The sequence below is a fragment of the Alosa pseudoharengus genome, unplaced genomic scaffold (assembly GCF_046254945.1).
Source record: "Alosa pseudoharengus isolate Yale_2024_CS ecotype anadromous, Long Island Sound unplaced genomic scaffold, YU_APseudo_1.1 YU_APseudo_1.1_scf_20, whole genome shotgun sequence".
NCBI lineage: Eukaryota > Metazoa > Chordata > Actinopteri > Clupeiformes > Clupeidae > Alosa > Alosa pseudoharengus.
The window spans coordinates 11,939,526-11,962,599 of NW_027468664.1; the positions used below are offsets into that span (position 1 = coordinate 11,939,526).

Consider the following 23,074-nt stretch of genomic DNA (forward strand, 5'->3'; position numbering starts at 1 on the left):
TGTGTGTGTGGCAATAACTGCCTATTGCCTAATAAACAAACATTGGGTCATCCTTTCTCATTTAAAAAGCCCTACTTGAGCCCTTCACATCCACCACTCACTGCCCCAAGAGAGTAACAATGGCAATACAGGTGAGAGCTCACAACACCACTATTTACATTTATTGACTTTCACATTGCTTGGGGAGCATTACATTATTCATATGCTGTAAATTATTAAGTGCTTTCTCTCCACCAGGTGCTCATACCCATACTGCTGTTCTATTCTGAGGCCTTCGGTCAATCCTCAATGCCCACAGACTGTGCCGACATCTACGACCAAGGCCTCAAAGCAAGTGGAGTTTACACCATATACCCTGCAGGCCCCACGTCGCCTCAGTACTCATACTGTGATATGGAGACAGATGGCGGGAAGTGGACCGTGAGTACTTCTGCCAGTGGGACCAAAGTGTGATTGGGCTGTTTTGCCAGCAGAACAAAATGGGGAGAGAACATAATTACAGGAGAGGGAAGGAGCAGAGAGCAGCTCTGCATTTAGAAGTAATCACTTCCCCTAACACGATAATTCATGTTCTCACAGACATCACCTTATTTGGATAGAGGGTAATTAGAGGCATAAGAAAGTCTAGATTTCCAGAAGCATTAGTTGAGTTACTTGAAAAAAGGCCCTATCTTGGCCAATCCACATTCACTAATTTAGGCGTGGAAATCCACATTCACTAATTTAATGGCGTGATTTTCTGATCAAACGCTGGGCACAAAAGGGTTGTTCTTATGTTTCTTAATTAGTCATGGGTGTGTTTTTAACAGCAAGCAGTGCAACCTTTGTTACTAGCAGAGTATAGCCTACATGCATCTGCAGGCAAAGTGAAACTAACTTCACCGTGGTCTCATAGTCAACAACAAAATAGTTCTACACAGTTAATTACTTTCACTATTGACTGACAAGGGATTACCATCGAAAAACATAGACTGAAAAAAGCAACACTTGGTTTTTCTTGGTCAGTTGCTAATGATTTTTAGAAGGTTTAAGATAGCGATTTTTGGATCATGCGCCAGACCGCACCTTATGTCTTTTAATAGCTCATGCTGAAAAATCCACGGGTGTACGACATGAATAAGACTTGCGTCTCGCTTTGCGTCACCTTGCACCGGGTACACGATATAGGGCCTATGGCTCTAATAATGTGGCCATCCCAGATCACTGAATCGAGACTCAAAATGTAAAGGATAAAAAGTTGCATCTGTTTTGGAGGCCATCAGCTTGAGTCACCATTTTATCATAAAAACATGTGCAGGTGTTTCAGAGGAGAATGGATGGGAGTGTGAACTTCTACAGAGGATGGGAGCAGTACAAGAATGGCTTTGGACATGCAGCCGGAGAATACTGGCTGGGTATGTCTATCAGTCCTGAAAGATGTCACATCAAAACAGACGGTTATAAAAGATCAGACATGTATTGCTATTTCATAACTAATGACAACTATCTCTACTTCCAGGTTTGGAAGCCATCCATCGCCTCACTGCAAAGGGAAACTATGAGCTGAGAGTAGACATGGAGGACTTTAAGGGGAATAAAGCATTTGCCAAATACTCCTCGTTTTCCATTTGCAACGAACTGGACGGCTACAGGCTCACAGTGAGCGGTTTTCAAAATGGAGGCGCTGGTAAGCATGTGTTACTGACCCTGGTTTAAACTCACTCCAACTGACAATCATGTTGTGATGTGAGGAGTAATCAAAATGCTAATCGATCACTGTATTTGAATTCTCTCTCATACATTCTCACCACCACATTATGCTATTAAGTATAGTATAGAAAGATAAGTAAGTAAGTATAAGTATATATACTCTTTTGATCCCGTGAGGGAAATTTGGTCTCTGCATTTATCCCAATCCGTGAATTAGTGAAACACACTCAGCACACAGAGAACACACAGTGAGGTGAAGCACACACTAATCCCGGCGCAGTGAGCTGCCTGCAACAACAGCGGCGCTCGGGGAGCAGTGAGGGGTTAGGTGCCTTGCTCAAGGGCACTTTAGCCGTGCCTACTGGTCGGGGGTTCGAACCGGCAACCCTCCAGTTACAAGTCCGAAACGCTAACCAGTAGGCAATTGTATGTTTATAAACCTGTTTTTCATTTGCTGTATTTCAGGGGATTCTTTGACTTACCACAATGAACAGAAGTTTACCACATTTGACCGTGACCAAGACTTACATGGTAGCAACTGTGCGTTCACTGTAATGGGACCATTTTGGCACAACTCTTGTTACTACGCAAACCCAAACGGCCTGTACACCTGGGGTCAAAACTCTCTGCTCGGAGCGAACTGGCGAGGCTGGAAAGAGTTCAATTCTTTAAAGGCTATTTCCATGAAGATACGACCACTAATGAACTAACCAGTACACCATTTCCTCATCTCTGTTACATGTATGATGCAATAAAAATATTTATTTTTAAATCAAATGCCTTTTATCTCAAATTAAATTACTTACCTTTCACAACTTCAGACCCTCTATGCCATCATGCCAAGCAATAGACCAACTATCACCATCTTTTTATATGAAGAGGCAACAAAATGCAACATACAAACCAAAATTCAAATTTCTTTCATTGTGGGATCGAGAGAAACATTTCTTTTTTTCAATTATTCTGTATGCCTGGTACACGTGGAGAAATTGACAATAAAGCTGACTTTGACTTTGAAATACCTCAAATGTTCATCCTTCTATTGTAAGCCTGTAGGTAAAGTAAGCCACATATATCTCTTGGGTGTCAAAGACATGTCATTCATTGCTATGGTAGGCGATGACGGTCAGTGAATAGCTGGGATTTAGATAAAGTTTTGCCATTTTCTTTCAACTACTGCCATCATTCTAGGCCACTTATGTCTCAGGTATCATTTGTTCATTGTTGGTGATGACTGTGAAAGGCAATAGAGATTAGCCATTTTTCTTTAACTTACCGCCCTCTTTCTTACACCATCTCCTCAACATGACTCACAATTCAACATAATAATTTGGATACATTTTTGTCTCCTTATGTGTCAACAAGAGAGAACTATGACCTGATATGGTCAGGTGAAAGGTATGGTCAATAAGATGTGAAGAGTAGTTCTGATGGCACTCAAAAATCCCTGACTGGGCTTTAATCTGAGTGTGAATCTTTGTAATTATTACAGCAATATGATCATAGTCGTAAATATTTTGCATTTTATTGCAGTTGTTTTTCTTCTAGTCACTTCCTTGTATCAACAGTCACGTGGAGAGTTAGCAGAGAGGAGTGTTCAGTGCGGTTTTAGCCTGATTGAATTCTCAAATTATGAATTAACAAACTATGTTCACAATAAAAAAGGTTTTGATTCACAATCTTCAACAAGATTTTTGTTTTCATTTTAAACTCTACAGAGCACACCAAGCTCCTCTATAGCTACACAGACTAAAAGAGAGAATCAATAACCATTGCTCTCATAGCTACGACTACATTCAGCAACATTTAGACATTTTTCAAAGACAGAATCTTTTATTCTTCCAAAATGAATAATGTGGTCAAGGGACCTATGACAGAAACTGTCCAACACACTGTGTAAAACCTTGGATGTATATCTAATCCCTAAAAACAACCACTCAGCTACATTTGCAGTAATATTCAAATGTATATCACAGCTCAAAAATATTTTAACAAATGTGTAAAAATGAGCTCTAAAATACTTAAAAATCATATTTTACAGGTTTAGATCGAACTGTATCACAACATTACATAACAACATCAAAAGAATAACATGAGCACATGAGAGATGATAACTTTATGAGCAGTGGTCACGTGCACAGCTAGGCAACAATTCTGGAAGATGTCAGTAATGTAGTTCAAAGGATTATATTATAGGGGCTGTAATGTGTGCAACGTTCGATCCTGCTTCAGATATATTCCAAAGTGGAAGATAGTATCCCTAAGCGATATTAGCTGACTGCATTTTAGCTGACTGCTCGCCATTTTAAGAACATACTTGTTAAATTACTGTAACAAGTATGACCATGAGTCCAACCAAATAATTTGCCTCCAAAAGTAGTGAAAACAACAATACGTTTCATTGCATCCTGAGAACATTAAATATACACGGCAGCTTTTTGTATTCTCATTATATGATTGTGCCTCAATCACATTGAGACATCTTGACATTATAACATTTAAACTTTTAAACTACAGGGCTACAGCTACAGCATTAGAACAATGTTTTACTACAGTGCAGAGGAGAATATAGCTAAGAGTTTACCATTGTATCGGTCAATACTAGTACTAGAGGATAGGAGTGTCTACATATTACCCCTTAAAGGAGTACCGTCACACCGGTGTGACGGGAATGTTGAGAAATGAACGTTCTAAAGAATATCTGGGTTCATTGAATTCAACATAGAATTTTAGAACCTTCAATTGTTGCGGAACTTTGAACGTTCAAAAACCTACACCTTTAAGGGTTAAGTACTTGTAGAAGTATGGAGGAGGAGAAGTGGTAGAGGAGGAGATAGAAAAGAAAAGAAAGTGAAGTGGAGTGGGAGGGAAGAGGAGGAAGAGTGTGGTAAGTGCATAATAGGTGTGTGAGGTTGTAAGAAGCAAGATAAGATAACGCAAAATAAGTAAGATAAATAGTAGGGTAAATGGAAATCATGGCAGACTAAACAACACGTGAGTGAGAACATATTTTGTAAGCTATATAAACACAGCACTGGACATACCTTCATACCACTCATATCAAGAAGAGCATACGGTTAACTGCTGTTCACTGTGTACCTTGTTTACCAGTAGAGTGAAAGAAATGAAGGTAAGACCTGACAGACATTCATTCAATACAAGAAAACTACAGTACTTTTTCAAATGACTATCAAAAATGCTATTTCTCGTAAAGTACAATGTAAATTCTACCTATAGGCTGATTGAAATTATTTACTGTTCTTTGTACCATGATGCTATTTATATCTCATGTATAGACAACTAATAGGTCATGTGTTTCCCTCAGCTTCTTCTAGCTCTGTGTGTGCTGCTCCCAGGAGCGGTGCAGTCTCTCATGTTCCAGCCACTGGACTGCGCTGATATCTACAATGACGGCTCTGGGACAAGTGGGGTCTACAGGATCTACCCAGAAGGACACGACTCTGGGCGCTATGTCTACTGTGACATGGACACGGAGGGAGGAAAATGGACCGTGGGTATTTTTTAAATAATAATATTTTAAATAATTCATTTCTGTGAATTACATATTTTTCATGTGTTACATATTCTTCATGTACTGGTGTGTGATGTCACACTGATGAGAAATATTCTCATGACAATATTTAACTTGGAGTCGAACATGGTTTGGAGTTTTGGAATTTACATGCTGTCAAATGAATTCTCACAGCAAATGTAATTGCAGGTGTTTCAGAGAAGGATGGATGGGACAGTGAACTTCTATAGAGGATGGGAGGAGTACAAAAATGGCTTTGGACATGCAGCTGGAGAATACTGGCTGGGTATGAGCAGATGAAATTATTCATGAATAACTGGTTATTATTATGGTTACTTAGCAGACACTTTTGTCCAAAGTGACTTTAGAATATGAACATTGTAATAGTTGAAAATTGACCGTTCAGACTTGGAAAAAATTACAGTAAGCGACCACTGCACGTTTCTAATGTAACGGTTGCTGAGTGACATTTGAATGACTTGAACGGTCATATTCGAAATTAAGAGACCACTGCAAATTTGATGACCGTCAACTCATACTTTCAGCAGTGTTAATTACTTTAAGTAGTATCAAAGATCCTTTAGAACACAACCGTCTCTGGTAGTATCATCCTATAATGGTACTTTTGTGATGTATTAATGTATCATGAAGAGTACTGAATAACGGCATATGTGTCAAGAATATACCACATATTATGTGTCTATTAAGTATTCTCTTTCTGTCCATTTTTAAAAATCTTTTAGGGCTCGAGACCCTCAATAAGCTGACTCTGAGGAAGAACTATGAGCTGAGGGTGGACATGGAGGACTTCGATGGGGTTAAAGTTTATGCCAACTACACCTCCTTCTCCATCTCTCCAACAGCCATTGATGCTGAAGCGGATGGATACAGACTGCATGTCAGTGGCTTCAGGGACGGTGGAGCAGGTGAGCTATATCCAGTCCAACACAACATTTCTATATCCACTTGTGTGAATTTATAAATTGTTTTATATAAGATTCATGCAAGACTATATCAATAACTGTAAAAATTGCTTCATATCATTCATTCCGATTATTCATTTTTTTTGCTAGGTGATTCTTTAGCCTATCACAATGGGTACAAGTTCTCCACCTTTGATAAAGACCAGGATTCTGCAGGAGGCAACTGTGCAGCAGCACGCCTGGGAGGATTTTGGTTTAATAATTGTCAGTATGCTAATCCAAATGGTATATACTTGTGGGGAGAAGCCAATGACAGAGGTATTCACTGGTACTACTGGAAAAGAAACTACTACTCCTTGAAATCAATCTCTATGAAAATGAGACCTGTATCCCGGCGACGTAGTGCAGAGTAGCTGTTAACCTGAACAGGAAGAACAGCTGAGGAGAATAGTAACTGTAAACTATAGACTGTTATAACTTTTAATAATTTGTTTATTACAAATTCATTTGTTTAAGAGCTGCTTCCTTTAGGTAATAACACTTTGTGCAAATGTGTAAATTTACTGCCCCATTCTGCCTGTGAGAACTATCTGATGCAACATATACTCTAAAGTCAAAATTACACTTTTATCTATTTTTTATATATTAATAAAAGAAATGAAACTGTCAATTGAGTGAAGGAAATATCTTTTTTTTATATGAAATGTGCATTGTAAGCTCATTAAAACGTTCTTACAATAGTACCCTGTCTGTGCAATTCTATGCAAATTATCTACTGTAACACTATGACGACGCAACCACTGTGAAATAACCAGAACATACTGTAATATCTTCATCTCTGCTATAATATGGAATACAATATCCATCTTTAAATCAACTGTGTTTGTCTTGAAAGACTGTTTAAAATGCCATATACAAACCAAAACGCCTCTAATACCATTGTCCTTCGAGTGTAAGGTTATAAGTTAGGCAGCTTATCTCTCAAAGCAATAATCATTCACTGCTATGAGAAGTGACGCCTGTCTGCGACAAGCAGGGAAGTTTAGCCATTTTCCTTAAAGCCTATTGCCCTCTTTCTAATACAAGCATAACTCTCAGGTCAATATGTTCATAATTTGGATACATTTAAAGCATTTGACACCAATGAAGATTATGATTTGTACTATTTTGTCTACATGAACTATACCAGTGGTTCTTAAAGTGTGGTCTGGGGACCCCTGGCGGGCCACGGCCCAATGCCAAGGGGTACACTAAATAATTTGCTTTAAATTATAAAGTTGTGTCAAATCACATCAATGTGTTATGAATCACTTGAATCACTTCATTCAGGTCACAATGAACTGTTCCTACTGCTGCTTAACTTGGCTTATTTGCCTGCCAGCTAGCTAGCTGATGAATGTGCAGAAATGTTTGAAATAAGTCAGTCCACACTGTTAAGTCATGCAAAATCCAAAATTGACAAAATACCAAGTTACACACCTGCCAAAAAACATACCAAAGTAAACCTGGCCACAACTTCAGAGGATACAAATGGCATCTAGGTATACCAATACTAGTAAGCATGTGCTTAATGGTTACGAAATTGTTCTTCCCCACAAGAGGTCCATCAAAAAGTGTGAGATTCCCTGAACTATATAATTGTTACAGTTTGATTCTCTATAATAAGGTATATTTTCTGTTTTAAGTTGTGGCTGCATTACCATCTCTAATGTCCACTCTATAGAACCAAATGTGTCACTCATTGAGGCTGTAGAGCTCAACAGTGACTACCCACCTCCGCAATGGCTCCAGTTCCAAGAAGAAAATGTCCTACTCATTTTCTACATTTTGAAAAATCTCTATAAAATCTTGTATGCCTGGACTCGGGCAAACCATATTTGTGGTGAATCATGACCATAAAACATCAAAAAAAAAAATGGCAAAGGCACAAAACTGAACATATTAATTTTCAGAGTGAATGCACCACTCATCCCATCAACCACTGCCAATGACCCCCTTCTCCAACGATAGTGCACTTCCTCTTGAATAGAAGTCAACAAGCTGGTGATTAACTTTCTACTGTTTACATTGAGCAAATTTAACTTTCAAGGTGAGAAACAGTGAAAGTATTTTTCTCTGTAATTGGGTATTCACATGGTAATCTACAGAAGATACTAACACCCAGTCTATCATGATAAAAATGTCTATCTGTTAATCATCTATGTTACAGTGGTCATTATCGGGATAAGGGCAAATAAGTTAATAAAAACACTGATGGCAGGAACTGTGTTTGACTGGCGCATGAATTTCAAAAGAGCTGATTGCACTTAACAACCCCTGACTACGCTTTTAATCAAGGTGACTGTGAATGCGTTGAATTATTACAGAAAATAGGATGGGCATAGTTGTAAACTTTCCCTTTTTATCATGGTTGTTTTTCTTCCAAATACTTCCTTGTATCGACACTCACGTGGAGGGTAGTGAAGATCAGTGGCTGGAACTGTGAAACCAAAACAGCACTGAACAAAGAGATGGCCTGAGTGAATTCTCTAAAGTGGCCACTCAGTTATTATGGCACACTATGTTCACGATAAAAAGATTTTGATTCCTTAACAATATTTTTTGTTTCTCATTTCAAACTCCTAAAACTAAAGAGTTTGAGTGACAAAGAGTGACACAATAGCTCCCTTTTAACTATAGGCTAACTGGTGTAACTCACTTCTAGTGAACTATGCTAAGCTAGGCTGACGGTATCAGACTGGGTTATTGCATGTGCAGGGAAGAGAAGGGTATCCATCCTTTTTTCTAACTCTGGGGTAGATGGCAAATAAACTAATTACCCAAATAGTTGGCATGTTCTTTTAAAGGAAAATTCTGGTATTTAGCACTTTGAGTCCCTTTTCTGGTTTGTTTTGGATGAACTAGAGTGGTGGACACCGACATTTTGATGATTGGTCATGTCTTGACTTTTCTGACTAGTTTTGAATCGCCTTTGACTACTCAGAGTGGCTGCCAACAGGCATACTCAAACATGTCCTAAAACAACCCTTAAAGTTCGTTTTCAAAACTGTGCGACTCACCAAGTGGTTAGGGGTGTTCGTTGATTATTAAAATCAAATATATCGGCGCAATGTATGATTTCGATTTGCTATTGTGGAACTATTTTTTCAGACACCTCACAACCGCGTATAAACTTCCGCTCAATATTTGAACCTGAAGCATAGACAGTAATATCAATGTGCAATGAGTCTTCCAACAGAAATCAATGGGATTTTACAAAATGCCAAATAAAACACGACAGAAACTGTATTTCGCTACGCTACTTGTTTTGGAACATCAACGAACACCACTAACCACTCGGTGAGTTGCACAGTTTTGAAAACTAACGTTAAGGGTTGTTTTAGGACATGTTTGAGTATGCCTGTTGGCAGCCACTCTGAGTAGTCAAAGGCGATTCAAAACGAGTCAGAAAAGTCGAGACAGGACCAACTGTCAAAATTTCGGTGTCCACCACTCTAGTTCATCCAAAACAAACCAGAAAAAGGGACTCAAAGTGCTAAATACCGGAATTTTCCTTTAAGTTTAATTTCACTGCTAGTTATGCCCCTTGGAAATCAAAATTAACTGGCTGTACCCAGACATATATCTCAAATGATAACTGGTCTGGTGTTGGCCAATTTTATATTGTAACTGCATCTGTAGTCATACACAAAATGAGAGATTTTTTTTATCAAAACAATAACATGAGCATGTGAGTGATAATAACTTTATGAGCAGTGGTCACGTGGACAGTTGTAAGACTATTTATTGAACATGTTATTGTTAACTGGTTTGCAATCTCAGGGCTGTAAAGTGTGCAATGTTTAATCCAGTTTGTGGAAGACAGTACTTATTGAGCAATAGTGGTGAATATCCTCATTCATCATACTTGCAAAAATATTGTAAGATTCTTAAATTACAGGGGAACACTTGACATTATCGACATAAGAGTGACATGACACTGTTATGAATGTGTCATAAACAAGTTATAAACATTTATGACATAACGCTTCTGTCATTAAGTGTCATGCGGTTTTTGTCATAACAAGTTACTGTAGGATTAGGATTAGGGTTAGGTTTAGGGTTCATGTGTCACGACATAAGTGTCTTATGTCGATACTGTCAAGTAAAGTGTTACCATTTTTTCTCCTGAATATTAAATATGCATCTAAGATATTTTTAAAAGCAAAACCATATTGCAATTGCCCAACTCTTGAAAGCTAGGTAACTAGTTTTGGCCTCATATCCAAATTCATTATGATGGTATATCCTGTAAAATACAAATACACATATTCATGATTCCTACTACCCACCGTGGGGGTGCACTATATTCTATTCTAGTAAGTTTTTATCAGTGGCAGCTGTGCTCTTGTTGTTTAATGCATTTCTTTTAGGTTTAGACCAAAACTCTTGCTGCGTTAAGCAAATATCATAAAGGTCACATAAACATAACTAGTGTAAGCTTGGCCTCACAGCACCCTATACTATACCAGTTTACCTGTCAACCATTATAAACACACCCTGACTGAACGAATAATAAATGCTTTGTTTTCGAGTTTGGAGCAGTAAATGGGGCCAAACAAACCAAATAGTAGCAGACCTTGGACTTGAGAATAGAAGCAATTTACATGCATTATGGGATCGGTCATTTATGGCAGTCTAGTCTGACATCACAGGACTGAAGTCACGTTTGGGACCGATATAAACACAACACAGAGTACTCAAGATCATTTGTATTGAGATAAGCATATGACAAGCACGTCGCCTATGCAAGAATGAAGGTAAGGCAGATGAAACTAAGGGCAATTCTGTGCAAAACTGTCACATCTATAACGCCAACACAATGCCATGGTATTTAGTTGGCGTTATGGACATGACAGTTTTGCGTGTAATTGCACCTAAACTCTATTTATCTAAAAAAAAATGAAACATAATGCTTTTTATTTCTAATGTATTGACAGTTAACAGGTCATGTGTTTCCCTCAGCTTCTTCTAGCTCTGTGTGTGCTGCTCCCAGTAGCGGTGCAGTCTCTCATGTTCCAGCCTCTGGACTGCGCTGATATCTACAATGACGGCTCTGGGAGAAGTGGGGTCTACAGGATCTACCCAGCAGGACCCAACTCTGGACGTTATGTCTACTGTGACATGGACACGGAGGGAGGAAAATGGACTGTGAGTAGGCCTTTTTTTAATCTCTTCGCTAAACCATGTTTCTAGGAGGTATTGATTTTTTGTGTTAAATCTTCTTCACATACTGGTGTTTGATGCCACATTCTCATGAGAATATTTAGGTTGGGTTTAGGGAACATGTTTTGATTTGGGGTTTACATACCATCAAATCAATTCCACTCCTCAGACTTCTCATATAATCATTCTAATTGTAGGTGTTTCAGAGGAGGATGGATGGCACAGTAAACTTCTACAGAGGATGGGATCAGTACAAGAATGGCTTTGGACATGCAGCTGGAGAATACTGGCTGGGTATGAGCACATTAAGACTTTTCCTGAATTACTTTTAGCAGTGCTATCACAAACTATAATGGTACTGAATAATGCATCAGGAACCACGGATTATCATATCAACCTGTGTATAAACAAACATGTTCTGAATACCAAATAAAAATCTGTCCTCTGCATTTTTTACAATGTTTCAGGCCTCGAGACCATCCACCTGCTGACTCTGAGGAAGAACTATGAGCTGAGGGTGGACATGGAGGACTTCAATGGAGCTAGAGTTTATGCCAACTACACCTCCTTCTCCATCTCTCCTCAGGCCATCAATGCTGAAGTGGATGGATACAGACTGCATGTCAGTGGCTTCAGGAACGGTGGAGCAGGTAAGCTAAAACCATCTTTTAAAAAAAAAAAAAAAAAAAAATCTATTTTCAAATCCAGCCCAGCACAAATGTTCTGTGTCTGCTAATGTGAATCTATAAATAATATTATATAAGATTTTTAAGACTATACTGAGAACTGCACAAATAGATTAAGTTCATTCATTAAATTCATCCTTTTGTGCTAGGTGATTCTTTAATCTACCATAATGGACAGAAGTTCTCCACCTTTGATAAAGACCAGGATTCCTCAGGAGGAAACTGTGCAAAAACAAATATGGGTGCATTCTGGTATAAAGATTGTCATCATGCCAATCCAAATGGTATATACCTCTGGGGTACAATCGATGGCAAAGGTGCCAGCTGGTACCGTTGGAAAACCAACCACTACTCCATGAAATCAATCTCGATGAAAATGAGACCTGTGTCCCTACGTACAGTAGTGTAGAGTAGTTGTTCATCTGACCACTAATACCTGAAAAACTTCAGCACATTAAACGGTAGACTGTCAACTGTAGATCACTTAAAAGGTACTTCTGGTTAAGATCTCTTATTTATAAGGGCTTCATCTTTTGAGTAATAGAATCAGTAACAGTTTTCATTTAAAAAAAATAATGGCATATGTAAGGGTAAACAAATGCATTGGTATGCAAAGATAAGAGAATTTTGGATAGAAGTTGTAGATATGTAATTAAGAACGGAGGCTTCCTCTATGCCTGAATGTGCATTTGGGGACTTATACCTAAGGACAGGAATCTTAATAGGACAATGGTTTGATAACACAGAATAGCCAGACATACAAATCTATGGAAATCTATGTTGAGACCAAGTGTAAAATGAAGGTTGGACAATTGTCTTGGAATTCTTGGCTTTGAAAAAAACTGTTTTGTTCAGTCAAAGGAAAACACTTGCAGTTTGAAGAACTGTGGGATTTATTTATTGAGTTTGTACAGGGCACACACTTTCCTAGGGCACTAACGTGATGCATTAGAGGCTTTCTGGAATAGTGAAACAAAATAACTGAAAAATATATATAATCATAGCCTATAACTTGCCTCTGTATCTGTGAGTGTTTCTGTGCCTTTTAGTGTAGTGTGTTTAACTATCATTATTGTTATTTTATAATCTTATTTTATTTGATAAGAAATGTTGCTATTGTGTTCTTGAAAAAATCCAATAAACACAATGAAAAAATAAATAAACTGCCTGTTTGAACCATCTAATGCAACACATACCCTACTCCAAGTCAAAATACATACACATTTTACCTAGCTCAATTATTAATCAAATAAATTCAATGTGTCCATTTGGCATTATCTCTTAATTGTTCCCACTGAGGAGAGAATGTATGTGGCTGACAAGAAAAATGCTACTGGACCCAAGGTATCTTTTTTTTCCACTGCTCTGAGCATGAACCATTGGAGTAACTTGTCAAGCCCTAATTGAATTGAACTGATTAACCCACTACTACAACATACAAAAGTGGAGTTTGGTGAGTTATATTGAAGTTGGGGCATTTATAGGACATAACAGAGGCTGCCATCTACACAATTTGACTGACGGCAGCCAAAGTCTCTTTAGGACAACTTACCCTGTTCTTTTATCAGCCTTGGGATATACTGTATGCTAGGGTTCTAGAATAGTGGCATTTGAACCAGGTCGCTGCTTTAAGCATAGTGCTAAGAGAGTAGAAATTATGCTGCTGCGGAGGAACTCATGCTATAGGTAGGTAAAAGACAACACAATCACTTTGCTATTTCTGACTATTTAAAAAGAATCTGGAAGACAAATCAATATGTGGGAGACAGATGGCGAAAGTGTTGTGCAGTACAATTCACCCCCAATGCACCTCCCATACTGCACCCCCATTAACTTACATTACCTCAACTACATACCCAGTTCCAATAGTGTAGAAAGGAGGTGTGTGTGTGTGTGTGTGTGTGCGTGTGTGTGTGTGTGTGCATGTGTGTGCATGTGTGTCTGCACGTGGGTAAAAAAAATAAAATTGAATGATTTTGTTATGGTCACGTTAAGACAATAACAACAACGCGAGGGGTGATAACAATTCTAAATTCACTGACATTAGTAATGGCTGCACCTGGCTATCCCTGGCAGGGACATCAGTCACTTGTGTCAAAGGTCGGCGAGAAGGAAGCAATCTTCATAAACATCCGGTTGTGTTCCCAGAAGACGTTACTGACCTGGAGAAATGTCATCTAATTCCATCCTAATCACTGCCCTAAAAACATTAGCTAAATATAGCAGAATGGTTCTGATTCTCAGGGAATACATAGGCCAATGCTAAAAATGTAAAAACTGTAAAGTAAGCAAATTTGAATAAAAAACACCTGCTAAATGAACACAGGTAAACAAAAAAGATACAGTACTATCACATGTCCCCACAAAATATGTCCATTTAGTCCAGGATAATTTCCTGTCTATGCAAGCATAGTATATTTTTGGGCTTTTTTTGCCTTTATATCAACAGGATAGTGGGGAGAGACAGGAAGCGAATGGGAGAGAGATGGGGTGGGATTGGGACATGACCGCAGGCCGGAATCGAACCTGGGACCCCATGGGCACTGAGACCCAAATGTGATACAGTGCTGCCACTTGAACCACAGCTCCCCCTATGCAAACATATCTTCACTTTAAAGCAACACCAAAGAACTTTCCCTCTGTCGCACGCACGCTATTTGTTTATCCAGCACCGGCTAGGCAAATAACAATGTCCACAGACAAGGTAGAATATGTTGCATGATTTATGAAAGTACGATGTATTGCGACATCAGATTCAAGTCAAATTTGTAGTTTCTTATGTCTCATTCCATCAACTTACTGATGCGCTACCCGATCTGGCAAACTTACATAGTGCGGTTATAGCCGATAGAGGGCCGCAAAGCGACTGCAGAAGTGCTGTTCACCCTGTTACAACTTGATGAACCACTGAAACGATTTTGGAAACATTATTTTAAGGTACAAAAAACTCTTTGGTGTTGCTTTAAAAAGGGAGCTCCAAGGTCTAACAAGAGCCAAGGAGCAGGACCGGAGCACTCAATGCTTAAAGTGATTTTTATTTGTGCATTCTGACTAACGTTCTTCAGAGTCAAAAATATCTTCACTTTATTCTCAGTACCAAAGCAGATGTTCATAGTGGAGGTAACATTTTAATTGCTACGGCACTGCAAGTGCAGAGTTCTGATTTGTTGACGAGTTTTAAACTAACAGTGTCAGGCAGTAATGAGGGAGTCAATTCTAGTTCCATAAATTCCCCAGCAGACTTTGGACCTGATAATGGTCATGGAATGATAAACGGTCATTTACGGTAGTCTAGTCATCATGTGACTATGGGCATGCTTTGCGAACTTCATAAACACAACGCACTCCTCAAGACCATTCTTACGAAGATACGCAAGCACTTCAGCTCCATGCAAGAATGACAGTAAGGCCGGAAAAACTAAACTCTAAATGTTGAACCATGATGCTGTTTATTTCTAATGCATTGAAAACTAACAGGTCATGTGTTTCCCTCAGCTTCTTCTAGCTCTGTGTGTGCTGCTCCCAGTAGCGGTGCAGTCTCTCATGTTCCAGCCTCTGGACTGCGCTGATATCTACAATGACGGCTCTGGGACTAGTGAAGTCTACAAGATCTACCCGGCAGGACCCAATTCTGGACGCTATGTCTACTGTGACATGGACACGGAGGGAGGAAAATGGACTGTGAGTAGGCCTTTTTTTAATCTCTTCGCTAAACTATGTTTCTAGGAGGGACTCATTTTTTGTGTTTAATCTTCTTCTTGTTTGATGCCACATTCTCATGAGAGTATTTAAGTTGGGTTTAGGGAATATGTTTTGATTTGGAAAATGGACCGTGGGTATTTTTTTTAACAACAAACCTGTTTAACTTGTGTAATTTCAGTAAGTTATATCTGATGGCATTCTTCCAGTCAGATGACAGATTACCAGTTCCTTCATACATACCATGGAAGAAGTATATGATTATCTTTTATTGATCTATTCTTGATCTACTTCTATTTCACAAAAAGTCTCAAAAATGTATTCACTATGTCCTGGTCTTAGGATTTATGTGAAATCAAAACCATGTTGGAGCCACACAGCTTGAATGTAAAACAATGCAGTAAGAGACAACATGTGTACAACTGAATATTTCAATTCTGTCTTTAGTTCAAATCTTTGGAATTACAGTACACTGTTATTGTGTATCATTGTGTTCATTTTATCAGTAAAAATTGTAAACTCTAAACTGAATCTTTATCTCTGATTGCAGGTGTTTCAGAGAAGAATGGACGGGACCGTGAACTTCTACAGAGGATGGGAGCAGTACAAGAATGGTTTTGGACATGCAGCCGGAGAATACTGGCTGGGTATGAGCACACCAATCCTACCAGTTAGGCCACGTATCTATGATTACAATCAACTAATATATCCTAATTGAACCATAGGGCAATTCCATGGAAAATTACATTTTTTGTAACATCCATAACGCCAATAAAATGTGAAATGCACAAAAAATGAATGTTATCATTCACATCATACAAATGCCAAGGCATTTCACTGGCGTTATGGATGTGACAAAAAGTCCATTTTCCGTGGAATTGCCCCATATATAATGTGTCATTTCAAAATAAATGTATTTATTTAACTTAGGGCTCGAGACCATCCACCTGCTGACTCTGAGGAAGAACTATGAGCTGAGGGTGGACATGGAGGACTTCAATGGAGCTAGAGTTTATGCCAACTACACCTCCTTCTCCATCTCTCCTCACGCCATCAATGCTGAAGTGGATGGATACAGACTGCATGTCAGTGGCTTCAGGAACGGTGGAGCAGGTGAGCTTTTGAATAAATGTCTATCTACATGTTATGAGAGAGTCTATTTTCCAGATCCAGTTCAGCACAATATATCTATAATTGGGCTTCCATGCAACCTTTTAATATGAATTTTGAATTTTGAGCAGGGAATTCTATAAGGACTTTAGTATTGATACTTGTGAAATGTGCATAAATCTCCTAAATTAAATAGTAAAATCAATTAGCATTAAATGCATTTTACATTAGTTGTATTTGTTGATATTTCACTACGTATTTCCATCAAAGTTGCCCTGGCAGCCTTACATTTTGAACCCACAACTATTCAGAACAAGACTCAGGAAATGTCTATTTTTAAATCGCATAACAGTAGCTGTAAATTTCTTTCAGTCATATTCTCATAAATTAATTTTACATATACAAATGAAATGATGAAAACAAATCCCAGATTTTATATGTGATTTCTGCAAGATTGCAACTCCAGCTGTATAAATTGAAGTAATTTCATTCAATTATTGATTTTTTTTGCAAGGTGATTCTTTAACCTATCACAGCGGGCAGAAGTTCTCCACCTTTGATAATGACCAGGATTCCTGGGCAGGAAACTGTGCACAAACACATATGGGAGCATTCTGGTATAATTCTTGTTATTACGCCAGTCCAAATGGTATATACCTCTGGGGTGCAGTCGATGACAAAGGTGTCAGCTGGCACCATTGGAAAGGTAACAAATATTCCCTAAAATCAATCTCTATGAAAATGAGACCCGTGTCCTTATTGTAGTAGAGACTGCAGCCTAAAACAACCTTTGATCTTAAAGGTTCTTTTGGTACTGATTCAATAGTTCCTTCCTTTGAGTATATACTGTAAAATACTTCAGTGCAAAGTCGACATTTCTTAAACTCACCTGCCTCATTCTCCTGGGGTAGCGATCTATTGCAACACACTCAATTGTGTCAGAGTTACTACATCTCAATCTGTTCCCATACTGTATTACTGAAATACATGCAAATGGCTAATTATTTACTGGTTAAGTATATAACTAACTAATGTCAAATTGTACAAACTGTTCATTAAAAGCTATTTTCTTATAGTGTCCTGTGCAATCATCTATGCCGATGTAAAGTTATGTACTGTTGTATCTTTCAGTCCCACACATACACACAAACATTTTTTGCTAGATGATTCTTTAACCAACCACAATTGGCAAAGTTATCTCCTCCTGGCTATACAACCGTGTCCACTAACTTGGTATATACCTGTGGGGTGCAGTCAATGACAAAAGCAGCAAGTGGCAACCCTGGCAAGGTAGCTGTTGCTGTTTATGGAGTACAGCAAAGAGGGAGAGTTAAGAGCTTCAGTGGTGTCCCACTTACCTTCTTGCCTTCGGTGTTGTCTGCACTGACGTAGGACAGCTTCCTGCGCACGTAGAACAGCATGTCGTCCTGCCTGGGGGCGCACTTTTCCATGAAGTACGTCGAGAACATCCATGTCCAGAACACAATGCGGTCGTCCTTAAAACACCCTGAACAGAGAGGGATGACTGGACTGGTCAGCCTGGGGTTCTCAGAGCTACAGAGCCACAGCTCTACCTTAACATTTTGTGTGACATTATCAACAGAGAGCAAAGAGAACATATATAAAATCAGGATACATAAATACCCTTATAGTAAAGAAATGACAAAATAGGGCATTCAGGAGTTATTGGAAGAATCATTAATGCCTGCACCAATACATGTAGGTAACCAAGGAAATGGTAGAATTAGATTGTCACATTGCAGGTGCTAATTATTAGTCATTTTACAATACACAGCTTTTTTAATAGAAAACAGAACATCATACTCTGCAAGGCATTGATTCATTTGACACAAAAGACATATTCCATCATCTGCAGCAGACCCACTTTTGCTTACACTTTAAAAAATACAATGTAAACAAGGGAACTCCCTCAGCAAATCACACTGGCATCCTCTGTCTGGTTGCCGGGCAACAGTGTTGCCGAGCGGCAGGTGTCTCTGTCTGATGAGGTAAAATCCTGAGGTGGTGCACTACATCGCAGCATTGATGGAGCGCTCCAACCACAACCCAGCTGTCTACCAAGGGAACTGAAAACCGGCTCAAATCGACTTCACTTGAAGCACTCTGCAGTGGGTTTCTTTTAGTCTATAGTCCTCACATCCTCCTACACTTAAACAAACACGTTTTTTAATATCCTGCTTTAATGCTAGCTGCAATTAGATTAGCTGAAAGATAGATGAGAGGGGCACAGGATTTATACCTGAATCACAAGAACACATCTACAAGAAATTATAATCTGATGAAAGTAAAACTTTGCAATTCTGCACAGGTACATTGGCTTACAGAGGGAGAAAAATATCTTGCAGCAAAAGGTTATGTCCTTTCTGTCATTCTTCAAACAGCAGTTAAAGGTCAACCTGTTCCAATGTGTTAACACTGGACATGACAGCCGCTGCTCCTCAATTAACTTTTTGAAACGTTGAATCCAATCGATACGGCTGTAACCATGGAAATCACATTGTGCATAACATCAGAGGGAAAATTATATCCATGAGGCTTTATGAAAAGCAAATTGAGTATGTGGAATAAATCCAAAAGAAGTCCTTTGTTTTTGAGGTGATGGAACTTTCAATGATATCAGCTAACATAAATTTTGAAGTAGTTTTCTATGACACAATTTACAGCAGATCGGGGGAGACTTCACTAACCAAAGTCAAATACATGATAAAAGAGCAACCTAAAAGCAGACTCCCATCTGACAAGTCATCCATCACGGCACCCCGGACCACTACCATTTAGACTGATATATGGAAGAGATGCACTAACCATGTCATTTGAGAAACTGAAGCAGATAATCAAGCTGTCGTGCTGAATTACAGCTCTGTGCCTTTCAACATTTAAATTCTCAACACAACTGACTCAGGTGGCCATTTTACTGCTGCGCATAACCACGGGGGGGGGGGGGGGGGGGGGCACTAATGGTATTGAAAAAATAACTGAACAATGGACAAATAACCAAGGGTGTATTAATTACGTTGCAGACATTTTAACATAAAGCCCAAACATACTTGTCTCATCAGCAATCATTTTCCTTTTCGGTATAAAAATACAGCTTTTAAAACATTATCTCTATAGCGCCACCCCGGAGGTGAACAAACAAAAACACACTACGCAGGTATCACTGGAGTAACACTATGATGATCAAATCTGCTACAGCTTTTATCTATTCCTGTGGCATATAGCACACTTGCACTCATCTTCACCTTGTGAACTTCAGGCTGTCAAGGCAGTCTGAATAATAAAAATAACGGTCACCACCACACATAAAACAAACTTTGAAAAACTGGGGCTGCTTTGACATACACAGAAGACAGCTCCTGGGCTATTATGGGATGTCAAACTCTGTTGTGGCTCCATCGAGGCAAGAGGCTGCTGTGGCTTATGATACTCCGCTGTGCAACTGACTGCAGTAAGTGATAGTGACCCTCTCACTTCCTCACCTTCAGCTTTGCCACATCATCAACCACACACGCACGCATGCACGCACGCACGCACCCACACACACACACCCACACACACCCACACACCCACACACGCACGCACGCACACGCGCACACACACACGCACGCACACACGCACACACGCACGCACACACGCACACATGCACACACGCACACGGTACAGCACAGCACAATGCCAACAACATCAACTTAATGGGTTCTGGCACTCATAGTTCAGAGAAACATATCTGTACAATGCTCTTAGTCACTTTGGGTTAGTACATCTTTTAATTGACTGAAAATTGGCCATTTCAAATGGAAAATAAAACCCAGTGCACAGTGCACAACTCTATGAGGACGATGAGTTTCAATGAATTAGCACACAAAGAGAGGATATGCTGATTAACTATTTACAAGCAGTTATTTTCCAGCGGAGAGCTCTTCTCTTATCTGGTGTAAATGTCACTGAAGCAGCCTGTCCCTTTTATGCCTTGCTATTCGTTAGGCCACAAAGCCCTGAGACAGAGAGAAAGAGAACAGGATGTGGTCCACAGGGAGCCAAGAGGATATGAAAGAGAGCGCTGAGCTGAGCACACAGACTCACAACACAGTTCATAAAGACCAGACCTTTACAGTTAGCCTATATGTTTAAAGCACATTTATTCATTAGTAGGGTTACATTACATTACATCAGGGTTGTAAAGTGGTACATACAGCACGTTACAATAAATCAGTCTGTGCTATGGATGATTTAGCACCGATGACACCTTATCTAAAATGTTTTCTAGAGTGTACACTATACCAATGCTAAAGATTTTGAGGATTGTGCTACAAAACTATCAACCTCTGTAGCACCACTAACCTAAATGAACATTTCTCAAAGACACAGCACCAATAGCTGAAGAGGTATCTGAATGTATAATGACCTCATGCTGACCTAAGAAGCGCTTTCAAAGCACAGCAGCACCAGTAGAATATTCCTAGTGAATTTAACCAGTGTAATTCTCCTGGTGAGGGAATTGATCATTAATAACAATCAATAACAATAACAAACAACAAATGGAATCTAAACATCTAGATATCACTTTAACCTATGTGACCATGAGTGAGTGAGTGATTGCATGTGACAGTTATTTGTGCATGCATGCGTGTGTGTGTGTGTGTGTGTGTGTGTGTGTGTGTGTATGTGTGCTCCTAAGCCATAATGCACAGTTGCATTCTGAGCCCCTTGGGTATCTGCGATGTGCATTGATTTCTTAGGAAACAGAGAGCAGTGCATGAGCAAACTCAAGTAGACAGCACATCACCTGGCTCTGCTCCTCTGGCTTGCATGTATCAAAGCCACACTGACTACACAAATACTTCCAGACTGACTATCTACTAGATATCTATTTAGATATTGCCATTGTAAGCAGTTATTCCTTGATGTGTTTATTTAAAGTGATGTTTATAATTGCAGTCATGACCTTGGCTTCCATTGTCTTTATAGCCATCAGAGCTATAGGGCATATTGTTACCAGCAATGATCATTTGGCTTCTTCTTTACTTGGCCCAAAATCCATTTCAAAGTATCTTTTTTAAAATCGGGAAGCCTTGCTTCCCCCTACAAGAAACTGATGAGGCAATCAATCTGCCCGTAATTCCAGTCATAACAATCAGAATCGAATGAAAGAGATCTCAAGTGTGTGATGAGCATTGGAGACTGGGAAATGTTTAAGCAGGCAGCCACTTACAACAACCAGACAGACATAGAGGAGTATACAGACACTGTAACCTCTTACATCACCAAGTGCATCGATGATGTGACCCACACAAAAGACATCATCACTCGGGCTAACTGGAAGCCATGGCTGACAGGGGATGTCCTCAGGCTGCTGAGGGCCAGAGACAAAGCCTACAGAGCTGGGGATGAAACTGGCATGAGAACAGCGAGAGCCAACCTGTCCCGTGGCATCAAGGAAGCAAAAAAGGAATACACTCACAAGATAACCACCCACTTCAAAGACAGCAGGAACGCACAAACCCTATGGCAGGGCATTCAGGCCCTCACGGACTACAAGCCCGCGCCACAGAGCTGCGAGAGCAACATCCCTCTGCTCAACAACCTGAACCGCTTCTTTGCTCGCTTTGAAGCACAAAACAGCACCTGCCCACAGAAGACCCATCCCCCTCTACATGAGCAGCCCCTGTGCCTCTCTGCCGACAGCGTGAAGAGGACACTTGCTGCTATCAACACCCGTAAGGCAACAGGTCCAGACAACATCCCTGGTCGTGCGCTGAAGGACTGCGCAGGGGAGCTTAAGGATGTCTTCACAGACATCTTTAACACTTCCCTGAAGCAAGCCATCGTCCCATCTTGTTTCAAAGCTGCCACCATCATACCTGTGCCGAAGAAAACTGCTCCATCCTGCTTCAATGACTACCGCCCTGTGGCACTGACACCCATCATCATGAAGTGCTTTGAGCGGCTTGTCATGTCACATATCAAATCCATTCTCCCCCCCACCCTGGACCCCTTCCAGTTTGCATACCGAGCCAAACGGTCTACAGAGGATGCAATCTGCTCTGCCCTCCACCCAGCCCTCACCCACCTGGAAAAAAGAGACTCATATGTGAGATTGCTGTTTATAGACTTCAGTTCTGCATTCAACACCATAATACCACAACAACTCATCTGCAAACTTGACAAACTGGGACTCAGTACCTACCTCTGCAACTGGCTACTGGACT

The 23,074-nt window shown here is 39.7% G+C and overlaps 5 protein-coding genes across 6 annotated transcripts in view; 4 read left to right on the plus strand and 1 right to left on the minus strand.

Moving 5' to 3' along the window:
- kiaa0930 overlaps positions 1–23,074 on the minus strand; it is a 67,239-nt gene that overhangs the window by 29,225 nt on the left and 14,940 nt on the right. For both annotated transcript variants that reach the window (XM_076296580.1, XM_076296579.1), the window contains exon 2: positions 18,203–18,351. In XM_076296580.1, the coding sequence (XP_076152695.1) occupies positions 18,203–18,351 (149 nt within the window). The remainder of the gene's footprint in view (positions 1–18,202; positions 18,352–23,074) is intronic.
- Positions 100–2,399, plus strand: LOC143136792 (microfibril-associated glycoprotein 4-like). The gene is made up of 5 exons (XM_076297467.1): positions 100–131; positions 238–420; positions 1,298–1,394; positions 1,499–1,666; positions 2,155–2,399. The coding sequence occupies exons 1-5, from the start codon at positions 120–122 to the stop codon at positions 2,397–2,399; spliced, it is 705 nt and encodes a 234-aa protein (XP_076153582.1). The 5' UTR covers positions 100–119.
- LOC143136793 (microfibril-associated glycoprotein 4-like) lies at positions 4,814–6,557 on the plus strand. The gene is made up of 5 exons (XM_076297469.1): positions 4,814–4,819; positions 5,015–5,200; positions 5,411–5,507; positions 5,965–6,147; positions 6,295–6,557. The coding sequence occupies exons 1-5, from the start codon at positions 4,814–4,816 to the stop codon at positions 6,555–6,557; spliced, it is 735 nt and encodes a 244-aa protein (XP_076153584.1).
- On the plus strand, positions 11,134–12,937 carry LOC143136092 (microfibril-associated glycoprotein 4-like). The gene is made up of 4 exons (XM_076296581.1): positions 11,134–11,334; positions 11,547–11,643; positions 11,817–11,999; positions 12,185–12,937. The coding sequence occupies exons 1-4, from the start codon at positions 11,134–11,136 to the stop codon at positions 12,442–12,444; spliced, it is 741 nt and encodes a 246-aa protein (XP_076152696.1). The 3' UTR covers positions 12,445–12,937.
- On the plus strand, positions 14,352–17,808 carry LOC143136794 (microfibril-associated glycoprotein 4-like). The gene is made up of 5 exons (XM_076297470.1): positions 14,352–14,361; positions 15,562–15,716; positions 16,285–16,381; positions 16,665–16,847; positions 17,359–17,808. The coding sequence occupies exons 1-5, from the start codon at positions 14,352–14,354 to the stop codon at positions 17,607–17,609; spliced, it is 696 nt and encodes a 231-aa protein (XP_076153585.1). The 3' UTR covers positions 17,610–17,808.